Source organism: Sceloporus undulatus, chromosome 10 (genome assembly GCF_019175285.1).
Source record: "Sceloporus undulatus isolate JIND9_A2432 ecotype Alabama chromosome 10, SceUnd_v1.1, whole genome shotgun sequence".
NCBI classification, from domain to species: Eukaryota; Metazoa; Chordata; class Lepidosauria; order Squamata; family Phrynosomatidae; genus Sceloporus; species Sceloporus undulatus.
Window position 1 is genome coordinate 14972006 of NC_056531.1, and position 14416 is coordinate 14986421.

The 14416-nt window shown below is 41.1% G+C and overlaps 1 protein-coding gene across 1 annotated transcript; it reads left to right on the top strand.

Annotated features, from left to right (window-relative positions):
• The first annotated feature begins 1720 nt into the window (after nucleotides 1-1720).
• On the top strand, nucleotides 1721-3446 carry LOC121916693 (GAS2-like protein 2A). The gene is made up of 2 exons (XM_042442050.1): nucleotides 1721-2000; nucleotides 2682-3446. The coding sequence occupies exon 2, from the start codon at nucleotides 2693-2695 to the stop codon at nucleotides 3392-3394; it is 702 nt and encodes a 233-aa protein (XP_042297984.1). The 5' UTR covers nucleotides 1721-2000; nucleotides 2682-2692; the 3' UTR covers nucleotides 3395-3446.
• Nucleotides 3447-14416: the final 10970 nt, after the last annotated feature.

Genomic DNA, 14416 nt, shown 5'->3' on the forward strand with positions numbered 1-14416 from the left:
TATTGCAGAATGCAATTTATGTAAAAACAAGCTATTTTTCAAGACATCTAATTCCAGCCTAAAGAAACATATGAAGAGCAAACATCCAACTGTTTGTATTGATGTTATCTTTTCAAAAACTATTTTGAATTCTTCTGATATTGTGGAAAGAAAATTTGATTTATGCATTGGTTTACTACTAAGGGCATAGCCAGGGAGGTCCAATGGGTCCGAACCCCTCAAAATTTGTCAATTATTTTTATGTTATTTAAATAACATAAATACATATTTTAATATTACACAAATTAATTAACAAATAAAAATACAGTAGTGGCCAGGTCACAGGAACCACTGAAATAACAGAAAATCAATGATTCAATCCTTTGTAGGTCAAAGGTGCTTCCACCTTCCAGTCACAAGAGTCACTACTGCAAACAATTCTGTGATTCTGGATCAGTAGCAGCAGTATCACCGTAGTGTACAGATCACAGAAATCACAGAAAATCACAGTAACAGTTTTCACTGATATCTGTAAATCACATTTATTCCATTCTCTGTGTGACTCTACTAGGCCTTTGTAGCTCCTCCAGAGCAACTCTATGGTCAACTTTAACTAAAAGTCACACTGAAAGACCCAGAGATTCCTAGAGAGGACACTCCGCTAGGCATTTGTAGCTCCTTCAGCACAACTCTATGGTCAGCTTTAACTAAAAATGACCCTTTTGAGCCATTGACTTTAGGAAAGGAAAGAATGAAGGAGCGGAGGAAAAGGAGGAGAAGATGAGGAGGAGGAAAAGAGAGAGGATGCTCTTCCTGCTGCAAGGAGGCTTCTCCATCTCTTCCTTCTCCATCTCTTCCTCCCCTTTCTCTTTCTCTCCCTCCTTTTTCTCTTCCTCCTTCCCTTTTTCCCTTGCCTCTCCATCCTTCCTTCCCCTTCTCCTTCTCTCCCTCCTTTTTCTATTTCTCCTTCCCTTCCTTCACCATCCCAATGTGGCCCAGGGCCAAGGGAGGGCCAGAGAGGGCCAGGGCCGGCTCCTCCTCTTCCTCCTTCGTAGACTCTGGAGGGGAGAGGCTCCCTGCCTTCCCAGGGAAAGAGAGAGAGAGGAGGACCGCAGCAGCAAAGAAAGAAGGAAGGAAGGAAGGAAAGAAGGGGAAAGATCCTCCTCCTCTTCGCCCAGACGTCGCCCACCCTCCCAGGCCAGGCGCTTTCCTCTCTCCTTTCGATCCCTTCATCTCCTCTTTCCCTTCCTCCCTCCCTCCTTCTTTCCTCTCCTTCCTTCGCCTCCCCTTTTCCTTTCCTTTCCTTTCCCCTTACCTTCCTCTCTTTCCATCCTCTCCTCTCCTCTTTCCTTCCTGTCCTCTCCTTTTCCTTGCCTTTTTCATTCCCCTCTTCTCCTTTCCTTTCCTCTCCTCCTTCCTTCCCTCTTTCCTTTCCCTCTCCTTTCCTATCCTTCGCATCCCATTCCTCCTTCCTTACCTTTTTTTACTCTCCTCTCCTTCCTATCCCTTTCCTTTCCTTCCCATCCTTTCTTCTCTTTTTCTCCTTCCTTCCCTCTTTCCTTTTCTCTTCCCTTCCCTTCCCTTTCCTCTCCATCCCATCCCTTTCCTCCTTCCTTCCCATCCCATCCCTTTCCTTCCTTTCCCATCCTTTCTTCCTTCTCTCTTTCCTTTCTTTTCTTTTCCTTCCCATCCCTTTTCTTCCCTCCTCCCTTCCCTCCTTCCTTTCCTTTCTTTTCCTTCCCATCCTTTCCTTTCCTCTCCTTCCCATCCCTTTCTTCCTTCCTTCCCTTCTTCCCTTCCCTCTACCCTTCCTCTTTCCCTTTTCCTCTTCCTCTTCCGCAGGTGGGGAAGGAAGCCATGGCCCAGGTGGGCTCTTTCCAGGCCTGAGGGGGGTCTTTTCCCAGCCAAAGGATGGAGGCGGCTGCCAGGAGAGGAGGAGGCCGGGGACCCCCCGAGGAGACCCTCCTGAGACCCCCATCTTTCAGGGGAACCCCCAGAAGCCCCCCATCATGGTGACCCAGGTCAGTTTGGGGAAATAGGACTACAAAACCCATCACCCTGATGGGTGTTTGGTCTCTTGGGCTTAGAAGAGGATGATGGGTTTATGGTCCATCCTGATTGGCAATGGATAACCCCAATTAAAATGGAATTGATGCAGTCTGACAATACTATTCTGGAAGTTTACCACAGAGTTGCAATGGAGGACCTAGAGTTCCTAGAGAGGACAGTTCTCAAGGCATTTGTAGGTCCTCCAGTGTGATTCTATGGTCAACTTCTAACAGATGTTGACCATAGAGTTGTGCTGGAAGACTTAGAGATTCCTAGAGGAAACACTTCCCTAGCCATTTGTAGGTCCTCCAGCGAGACTCTTCTCGAAGTAGACCATAGAGTTGTGCAGGAGGACCTAGAGAGGACACTTCTCTGGGCATTTGTAGGTACTCCAATGAAATTCTATGGTCAGTTCCAGTGGATGTTGGCCATAGAGTTGCACTGGAGGACCTAGAAATTTTTAAACACTTCTCTAGACGTTTGTAGGCCCTTCAGCTTCTGCCAAACATTGACCATAGAGTTGCGCTGGAGGACCTAGAGATTCCTAGAGGGGTCACTTGCGCAAAGTGGATTGTGGAGGTTTGGTGCGTTTTGGGGGGGCTTGGCCATCCTCTCTGACCTTCTCCGCATCTCTCTCTCTCCTCTCTCCCCAGTGAACGACAAGATGGCGGACCAGAGCAACATCGAGTCGGCGGCGTCGAAGAGCATCCGCCCGTTCCGCTCGAGCGAGGAGTACCTCTACGCCATGAAGGAGGACTTGGCGGAGTGGCTCAACACACTCTACGACCTAGACGTCCAGGTGGACAACTTCATGGACGTCCTGGAGACGGGCTTCGACCTCTGCCAGCATGCCAACAACGTCAACCGCATTGCGCAGGAGTTCCAGCAGTCCCGCCCAGACGCCGCCGCCATGCGCATTCCCCAGAAGGAGGTGGTCTTCCAGTCTAAGAACGTGGTCCCGGGGTCCTTTGTGGCGCGGGACAATGTCTCCAACTTCATCCAGTGGTGCCGCCAGGAGCTGGGCATCCAGGACGTCCTGATGTTCGAGACCAACGACCTGGTGCTCAGGAAGAACGAGAAGAACTTTGTCCTCTGCCTCCTGGAAGTCGCCAGGAAAGGCTCCAAGTTTGGGATGCTGGCGCCGATGCTCATCCAGATGGAGGAGGAGATCGAGGAGGAGATGCGAGGTGGAGTGTTCGAGGCGGCGGCAGCGGCGGAGAAGGCAGCGGCAAGACAGGATCCGGGGCCACAGTCACCCGTCTGCGCCAACAGGATTCAGAGGATGATGACTCTCTGCGACCTCAAGAATTTGGATGAGTTGGTGAGTACTTCGCACTCAGCGCCATGCATCATGGCTCCTTCGTAAATGGATTTTGGGTTTGCAGCTTTAGTGTTGGTCCTTCTCCTCTTCCTCCTAAATCTCTTTCCCCTTTTCCTTCTTCTTCTCCTCCTCCGTCTCCTTCCCTTTCTCCTCCTCCATTTCCTTCTTCTCTTCTTCCTCTTCCTCCTAATTCTCCTTCTCTTTCTCCTCTTCCTCCGAATTCTTTCTTCTTCTTCTCTTTCTCCTCCATCTCCTTCTTTTTCTCCTAATTCTCTTTCTCCTTCTCCTCCTCCTTCTCTTCCTCTTCTCCTTCTCCTCCTCCTCCATTTCCTTCTACTCTCCCTTCTCCTCATTCTCCTTGTCCTTCTCTTCCTCCTTCTTCCCTTCCTCTTCCTCCTCCGTCTCCTTCTCTATTTCCTTCTTCTCTTCCTCTTCCTCCTTCTCCTTCCTCTCTTTCTCCTTTTTTGAGCTGTTTCGGGATTCAGTATTCATCTTCCGTCGCCAAGAGATTATCAGAAAGGCTTCTTTCCCTTGAAAAATATACATATTTTGTTGGTCTTGTTCCTTTTATCAGTTCCAGTATATCTTGAGCTTCTTCCCCCACAAAATGTTCCCATTGCAGCTCGACGCATGAATCATTGTATTGTTGTTGCGGTTAGAGGGCAAAAATCACGGCGAGACCAGAGTTCGAATCCCCGCTTAGCCAAGAAACTCCCTTCTGTATGTGTGTGTTTTAAAACTGCTTCCAGCAGAAGCTGACCATAGAGTTGCACTGGAGGACCTACAAATGCCTAGAGAAGCGTTCTCTCTAGGAATCTGTAGGTCCTTCAGTGCAACTCTATGGCTGACGTCCAGCAGAGGTTTACTATAGAGTTGCACTGGAGGACCTACAGATGCCTAGATATTTCCTTTATGGGACTCTTAACTTATATAGGGACCCCTGTGATTGTTTCATAGGGTTTTCTTAGGTAAGGAAGGAAATATATTGACTGGTCTCCCCTCCAAAGGCTATCCGGGGCCAATCCTGCTTAGCTCCCAAGATCAGGTGGGAATTTGGTGACTATATATCTGTGTCTGTATATATGTGTGTGTGTGTCTATCTATCTATCTATCTATCTACACACACACACACACACACACACATATACATACACATAATGGGGACCCCATTAATTTTTGTAGGGTTTTCTTAGTTCCAGGGAGACTCAGAGGTGGTTTGGCCATTTCCTTCCTCTGCTTTAACTAAGGCTGATGGGAATTGCAATTCAAAATCATCCCATGCCCCTGTGTTTTAGCGAAGCCACCAAGCTATGCTTCCCTCATGCATTGCAAAGCACTTTTGGGGTTGTCCATGCGCCCATTTGCGGCATGCGTTTTCTTTTTAGGGTTTTGCTCATAGCATAGAGGCGAATCCTCCAAAACTATCATTCCCAGGTGGTTGTTTTGGGAGACGTGGCTCCCCTCCTCCTCCTCTTGGCAGGCTCAAAATGAATGCCTTCGGATAATAAATTGCTGGCTTGATCCTTAGCTCCAGACTCCTTGTTTTCGTAGGGCTTTGCAAGTGGAAACCCGTTGCGAGGTGTGACTCACAAAACATCCCTTTCAGACAAACTGGGTGGATACCTTTTTGCTTTCCGAGGGCCATAAAAAGGGTTTCATTATCTTGGAAAACAGACAGTTGCTCTCTGTATTCCTGCAGGGCAGCTCTCTTTAACTTTCTGTATTCCTGCATGGCAGAAGAGCGGGGTTGCAAAGGCTGGCCCTTTAGGATTCCTTCCAACTCTAGGAGCCTATGTATTCTATGCTTTGTGTGTGTTGTATTCACAATGCTGCTCCCAGATGTGCTTGTATGTGTGTGTGTATATATATATTGACCATAGAGTTGCACTGGAGGAGCTACAAAGGCCTAGTAGAGCATCCTCTCTAGGAATCTCTAGGCCTTTCAATGCCACTTTTAGTTTAAGTTGACCATAAAGTTGCCCTGGAGGAGCTACAAAGGCCTAGTAGAGTGTCCTCTCTAGGAATCTCTGGGTCCTCCAACCCTGCTCCCATATGCATATCTCTTTATAAATATCTATGTCTATATCTCTATATATTTCCCATCCTGCTCCCAGATGGTATATCTAACATATCTCTCTATATCCACATCTATCTATTTCCAACCCCGCTCTCAAATGCGCATATATATATATATATATATATATATATACATATATATATATACACACACACACCTTTATCTCTGTATCTATACATCTATTTTCAACCCTGCTCCCAGATGTATATGTGTCTGTTTGTGTGTGTGTGTGTGTGTGTGTGTGTGTGTGTGTGTGTGTGTTTTCCATCCCTGCTCCCAGATGTGGCTGCATTGCATCTGGATTATGGGCAGAATAGCAGTGTCTGACCTCCTTTGACTCCATAATCTAAAAGCCTTTTTAATCTAAACCTCCTTCCCTGCCCTGGTTCCTCGCTAAGACCCTTGACTCAAGGCAAGGAGGCTGGCCGGACATCCAGACGTCCAGCAGAAAGTGACCGATCCCTTCCATGATAAAGAGCAGGACGATGGGAGGCCAAGGCAGAGTTGGCACAAAATGTGGTATCAGAGGGGAGGCACAAAAGATTTGGCATCCATAGGACCGTTGCTTGCCCTTCCAGATTTATTATTCTATGTATTCCTGTATGGCAGAATGAGGGTTGGACTATATGTCCTTTAGTAGTCCCTTCTGACTCTAGGATCCTATGTATTCCTCTATGGCAGAAGGAGGATTGGACTATATGGCCCTTAGTAATCCCTTCCGACTCTAGGATCCTATGTATTCCTGCATGGCAAAAGGAGGGTTCTAGGCCCTTTATAGTCCCTTCCGACTCTAGGATCCTAATGTTTTATGTCCTGCATGGCAGAAGGAGGGTTGGAAGTATAGGTGCCAGTTAGTAGTCCCTTCCGACGTCTAGGGTCCCTAAGTGTATTCGTCCTACCATGGGAGAAAGGAGGGTTGGACTCTATGGGCCCTTAGTAGTCCTTCCAACTCGCTAAGGATCTCTAGTGTATGATTCCTGCATGGGCAGAAGGAGCTTTGGACTATAAAGGGCCATTAGTAATCCCTAGCTCCGACTCTAGGGTACTATGTATTCCTCCTGCATGGGTAGAAGTGAGGGTTGGACTATATGAACCCGTTAGTAAGCCCTGTACGCGACTTAAGGGTCCTATGGTTTCCTGCATGGCTAGAAGGAGGGTCGGGACCACTGGTGGCTCTGTATTGGAGTCCCAATTCACGGCTCCAGGGTAACCTATGTATTCCTGCTAAGTCCTGGCATGGCGAGGAAGGAAGTTGGAGATCTGAATGGCGCCTGTAGAATAGCTCCATGGTCCATCTTCATTAATATGTATGTATTACCTTCATGGCAAGGAAGGAGAGGTGATTTGACGATCTCTATGACCCTTAGGTAAGTCCCATCTTTATTGATTTCGATGGATAATTCCATGCATGAGCAGAAGAGGAGGGTTTGGAACTCTTATGTGCCCTGTGAGAAGTCCCTTCCATCTTTATTATGTCTGATGTATTCCTACATGGCAAAGGAAGTTTGACGATGCACTTAGAAGTCCCTTCCATCTTATTTATTAGTTCTAGTGTAGTCCTAGCATGGCAGAAGGAGGGTTGGGACTCTATTGACCCATTAGTAGATCCCTTGTCCAACAGATAGGATCATATGTAAATTTCTGCATGCGTTTTTAAGAGTGCTTGCATAACTCTAGGAGATTTCTGTTTTTTTGTACGAGAAATAGGTAGGAGGGGATGAAATAGGGGGGTAAGGAACTATTGATAAAGGAGAAGGAAAGAAAAAGAAGAGGAAAGAGAGCACGAAAATTGCGTTCAAGGAACATCCTAGAGGTGTAGGAAGAATGAAAGGAGGTATTGTTCATGGTGGTGGCAAATTAGCTGGAAGATGCAGTTTTAGCCATCCGTGGTCAATGCAGAGAATAACATAGAAGACGGACAATATAAGTATTGATTACAGGTGTGGAAGCGGCGTCCAAGATGCTGGCAGATGTTATAAAAGACAGGGCTAGGGGGAATGGGCTAAAAAGTAGTTGCCAAAAAATAAGGATACCAGCAAGTTGGTTGCCCTTCGCACCATTCTTTGGTGGGCGCTAGGACTTGCGGCCAGAGAGGCGCCACAATAGGCGGCCAGTCTCCTGCAGCAAAGGCCAGGGATGCTAACCGAAATTAATGTTGCGCCTCTTGTATACGAATTTATATGTCAAATATTGGAAGCAGTCGTCGTACGGTTGTGTGCCTAATTGGGGTCCATGCATTATATGAATTTATGTTCATTGCCAGGAAGTTCTGGGAGTCGCGTTGAACGAAGATGTGATTTGGCAGAGTTTAGGAGGAACAGAGACTGGACCCTAGAATATAATAGAATAATAATAATAATAGATAAAATAATAATAATCATATAAGATCATATTCTCCTAGTTATTCCTCTATGGGTGGAAGTATGGGGTCACTCATTCCCCTATTATTCTCTATGGGCAAATATTTTTTCCAATTATTCTCTTGGGCAGGGATCCTATGGATTCAAAGTAGCTAATTATTGTGCAGATGAAATGGAATGATCAGTATTAAGTCTCTAAGGAGGCAAATCATAATAATAATAATAAGAATAATAATATAATTAATATATAATGAATAAATGATAATTTATTTTTGTATTTATTTATTTAATATTTATGTTATACTTAGTTTATGTTATACAATTAAAAGGACTATCCAGAGTGTCGTTACTTTTTTTAATTTAGACATTTCCAGTTTCCCTGCCATCATCAGCTACATCATCAATGCATCTTAATTATGATTATAATATTATATTATATTATTAGTTATTATTATTATATATTATTAGTTATTATTATGATTCGTCTATGGGGCAAGTATGTCTATTAATAATAATGATATAAGAATAATAAGTAATAGATATAATTTAATGTATAGTTTTTTGCCATGTCTTCTAGTTTTATTAGCTATTACAGGCTGATCATCAGAGTCATAAGCTTACATTTTTTATAGAAGGGTACAATAATTAGTATATCATATATTATAGTATCATATAGATTAGTTATTAATTAGTTCCTCACTATGGGCAAAGTATTCGTCCTAGATTATTCTCTAGGATGGCAAGTATGTCGGTGTATAATTCGCATATGGACAGGTAGTAATCCTATTTAATCTCTATGGGCAGGATTCGATTATTATGTATGATTATTGATTTATTATTAGTGAATAATGAATACAATTAAGAATAAATGTTTTGTATTTTAGTTATACGCCCATTCCTTCTTCAAGCCATTGAAAAGCTTAATCCGACATCATTACCAATGTTTTAAATTAGAAGACATTGTCCCGTGCCCTTACTATGTGAGTATTATTATTAAGTATTATATTAATGGTTATATTAGTTGTTGCGGTCATATTTATTCTAATATGGTTAGTTAGGCAATTTTCCTTTCCTGCCATTTTATTATTAATAATTATATAAGAACATTATTATACGTAAATATTATTATAGTTATATTTAGTAATAATCATAATATAATAATTATATGATTATATATCTATATATAATATAATTAATATTTTTATTAATCCATTTATTCCTCAAATATTCTCCTAGTTATTACGTCTATGGACAAGTCTTAGCTTGGCCATGTTATTTTAATAATCATCCCTTTTGAAGGAACTGAATAATGTGCACAATTTCTGCATGCGTACATTTGCAAGCAATTTGTGTTTTTGCAACACATTTGGCATTACACATTTAGTGCAAGCTTTGCGAGATGCTTCTCAAGGGCTGGACACTGTAATTGGAATATGGAGATATAATATAAATATATGATAGGATGGGTATAATCATCCATGCTGTAGTCTGTATGTTGCTGTTCCTGTTGCGATGCGCAATGGGGCAATTTAATAAGGAATGTAAATAATGTAGTATAAAAGCTGGTTCCGTAATTAAAGCAGAATTGGTGGGAACGTCATTAATTCAACATTTGTGCATACAGACAATGATGCGGTGGTTCTGTGTTACTAATTAAATTTGCGGATGCAATTAAATGTAGGAAGGGTTGCGACCGTAATGTCCCATAGTAGTCCTTTCCAGTCTTTATTGTTCTCTGTAATTCCGTGCATGGCAGAAGGGTGGGTTGGACTATAGGGGCCATGATGTAGATCCCATCTTTATTATGAGTCTATGTGATGTATTCCTGCATGGGCAGAAGCTTATGGCCCTTTGTACGTCCCGTCGTCCGACTCTAGGATTCTGATGTATTCCATGCATGGCAGAAACTGTTTTGCCCTTGCATTTAGAAGCCGAGACGCTCTCATTGGCATTGGAGCCAGTTCCTTGGAAAGCAGTGCAATGGTGTTCAACAACGTCCGCTGCTGTGTCCGTTTGTTTTGTGGCCTGCAAGACAGAGTGTCCATTGAGCATGCAGCGTCCCTTTGGTGGGCCGCATGTGCCTGGCAATTGTGTGCGAGTGGACCAATGAACCCCCGAAAAGCCCGGGAGTGGAGCCACTGCGTGCTGATGACCGAAGTTGGGCAGTTTTCCCAAAGTCAACAAATAACAATTGCTCTGCTGAGTTGTGGTTTTTTAAATTGTGGGTTTGTGCGTTTTTTTTTAATTTTGTCGGGAAGAAAATCATAATAGTATTATTAGTAATTGTAATTAGTTAAATGTTTATAATAAGTAACAGAATAACAATGAACAATCAGATAAGATTTATAGAAATTGTAGTAAAATGTATAAAACATCGAGCTATAAATGATCAAGAATTGGTACATACAGTTAAAAATGTATATGAATTATATTACATACATTACATTTTATCAATAATTTATATAATTCAATTTGCTACCGGCAATGTGTCATCAATACATCGCCAATAATTCCAATACTTTGTCCTCGAATAAGGTCATCCACATCCAATCCAGATAATTATTCACGCCTAATTCATCATCCAAGGTATTCACCCAAATGGATCCAACAGCAGTTATACATCCTCAATTCAAATTTCCAATATCTATCAATACACAATCAATTGCTCCTATCCATAATCCTCCCATAAAATGTATATCATAATCAGTCCTCATTAATAACTTACGCATTAAGATCCTACACTTCCCCTTAACCTTTTATAGATTTTTATAAAAAAAATTATAAAACTGTCTAATATGATTTATAATAATATTAATGAAATTAAATTGTAGTAATAATAATTATTATAATAAGTTATATCAATTTTAAACAAAAGTTAAGTAATTAATTACCATGTATATATTAATTAATTTAAGTTATAAGTAATAATATGTACTGAATAATCATGTATACATTTATTAACAATTTATAAAATATATATTTAATTCAAAATTTTCTATAATAATTGATAAATTATTATTATCACTACGAAGATTCAGAATAGAATCATAAAAATGTATATAATATATGATTTATAATAATAAATAAATTGCATTTATAATAATTTATATATTGGTTAAAAAATAATAATTCATAATAATTTATTGATTTAAGAGTAGTAAATAAGTATATTATTATTAATATATATTAAAATGTTGAAAACCTGCCATCAGATCAGCAGTGAAGAGACACCCATAATATTTGGAGAATAATAAATTTGATTAGTATTATTTTATTATTATGTGATTATTATTTTCCAAATATTGGTGGATCTTAGGTGCGTAAATCTGAAGTGTCGTATCAAACTTTTCCAAGGCAACTAACTGTGCATAGTTTTAATCACAGTCGTTTTTAATGGGCATGTTGTTTTAAATTAAAAATTTTGCAAAAACCGGATTTGTTAATTTTGTGATATTGAATCCGATTTGATGTCTTATTTCAGAACTGCTGGGAGCAGCAGGAAAAAAAGCTGCGCTACTTCTCAAACGTTTTGCATCTATAGCGTTGGTTGCAAAAGCAAACAATGTGATGATGATGATGATGATGATGAGGATGATGTACTGATGATAATAAATGTTATTTCCTTTCTTTCTTTCTTTCTTTGTACGTCCGCAGAGTGCAGGGAAGATCCTGGGCCACCGGGTACCTGTCGCCCTACTCAGTTCCCGATGGTCAAGGTTTGGCAGAAGGCAAATACAAAGTCTGGAGACATCCAACGCCCTCATGCTTCGGTTCGGGTAATTAGACGTCTTTAAACGACCCCTTTCCTCCTCTGGGTATTATACAGTAGGAATACATAGGATGCCAAACCATCTTCGTAATGCAGGGAATAACGTATCTGGCCATGCAGGAATGACATAGGAACCCAACCACCTTCAAAAACGACCGTTGCTTAATTAAGTGATTTTTAATTTAGAAAGATTTTTATTTAATATATGTTATAATTATAGATTTATATTAATCATATGTATTTATATTAGTTAATATATGTATAAGTATTTCATATTATAATGTTTATTTTATATATAATTTTATATATTATATATTAAATTATATATGTTATTTTATATATATGTTTAATTATATAAATTTTGTTTTATTTTTTATTTATTACTTTGTATGATATAGTATTTTTTAAAGTATATATATATTTATATACTTTTATTACTTTTTATATTATAACTATGTATATTTATGATCATTAATTAATCATATAGTATATATAGTCGTACAGGTATACATACTTGTTAGTTTTTATATTAGATGTCTTTTGTGATAGATATTTACAATGTACATCATAGCTTTATCTCTTTCATATGTATGCTATAGTCAACTCTTTCTACGTTCTCGCTATCCGTCTCGCTCGTCTACAATACTTAGCTCTTATCTCTCTTTTTCCTCGCTTTCTTCTTTCTCTCTATCCCGTCTTTCTCAAAAGCTGTCTTCCTGCCTGCCCTCTCTTCCTTTCTAGCCCGTCCAGCGTCCCGCGGCCGATGTCCATGGTTCGCCCGTTGGCGGCGGCGATGGGGACACGGCTGGGAGCATTTAACCTTGATAAGCATGACCCTTGCCGATGCAACCTCCTGTAGGGTGATGTCTGGGGAGCGGTCGGTGGGGACACCCTTTTTGTGGCTCAAGATTGGTGTACGGGGGGCTGGCCGCCTGCGTCCGCTCATTTCATCGATCTCTTGTTTTTTAGCGGTCACGTCGTTGACGCAGACCACGGGGCTTCGCGGCGTTCTCGCCCACAGAAGATGGCTGCCCCGGGGCAGGTCAAACGGTGGCCAGTCCTGGCGCATCCAGCGTCGGGCGAAGCAATGGGGTCACCCCCGGTTTTGGGGAGAGAGCGGCTCCCGGCCGGAGGGGGACGCGGTCACTCGCAAGGGGCTCCGTCCTGGATGTCCGGTCAAGGGACCCAGGGACTCCAACGCCTCCCAGACACGTGTCCGGCGCCAGGCGCCAATCCCATGGTCACGACGGGCGGGGACACGCAGGTCCGGAGCTTTCTGGACACAGCGCCTCCGCTAGCCTTCCAGGGGGGTCCGGGAGCCGCGGGTCGAAATCCCTCCGTGGTGCCCAACAAGCCGCAGGTAAAGAGCGCTCGCGATATTATAAGATAGTTTTATAATATATTATGAAAGTGTTATTTATATATTGTTTTAATTTACAACGTGACAAACATCACACGCAACACACACAACATATAAGAATAATTATACAGTTCTAGTCTATAGTATCTAATATGTAAATATAATTTATATATTATGATATATGTATATATGTATTTATGATAATAAATTATATGTGTATATATGTCTATATCTATATATTATATTTATGTGAACATATATTTAGATATATTGTATGATTATTATTATTATAGAATTAATGGGGATATGAAAATAGATATAAATAAGGTAGATAAATAAAAGTAATAATGATATCTAGAATGTATTAGTTATATAATAGTATTTATTTATATATTGTAGTATTAGAATATATATTTAAGATATTCTGATTTATATAATATTTTATGTTGATAATTGATATTAGATATTTACATATATATGTTGGTATCTATCAGATCATATATATATCTCTCATAAGATTTTATAGCTAATATATTAGGTGATCAATGTGTATATCTTATATAGTTAATAGATGTATATAGTATTATATTGATGTTACTATAGATTTATATTTAGATGTTATATATATTATATATATATTAAGTTTATAGGTTTTAGATTTAGAAGATATGTTAAGGCTTTTAGATAACTATAGCAATATTGAGTCTTCCATTGTATTCAATTTAACAACGACAATATCGATTAGTTCATAGGCCATCATGTTTTTGACAATTACGTATTAGTAATTCAATGTGACCCAATATAGATTACAGAATTTATGTTCATATTGCTAGATCATGTATACCATTTCAGATATTATATTTTGTTCATATTTATATATATGTCTAATCATTTTATATACTCCGGGTACTCCTCAAATATTTCCATTCCCATTTTCCGTTCATTTCCCAACGCAAAGATGGATAGTTACTTGCATATTCCACCAATTGTGCACATGCCAATCCATCTGCTACTATCCATCGGATCGCATCGCATCAATTGTAGCTGTCTAGCTATCTATCTCCATCGATCTAATCGTGTAGTATCTCAGCTCAGTCTACAAAGGGCGATAAGTTTTCGCATTGTTTTTCCGTCTACAGCTCGCCCTGCGACCGGATCGCGCCGCCTCGTTCTCCGGGACAGCGATCCGGATCCTCGTCAGAGCGGGAAAAAAAAAACCGCCTCCGCACAGAAAAAAAAAAAACGCTTGGGACTTGGGCCGGCGGTCGGAATGACGACAAACCATCTTGCCGCACACAGAAGGACCCTGGAAGAACGCGTCATTGAGGGCTCATCATTAGCAATCCCGACCAACGGCGCCAAGAAGCACGTGGATGTTGGCCGCCAGCCAATTCCAGAGAACGGGCGCCGTTGCCCAGGCCTCGCCAGGGACGCGGAGGCGCGTATTGGATGAACGCGGCCGCACCAAGAAGATGGCGAATGGGGCAGAAAAGTCGACGGC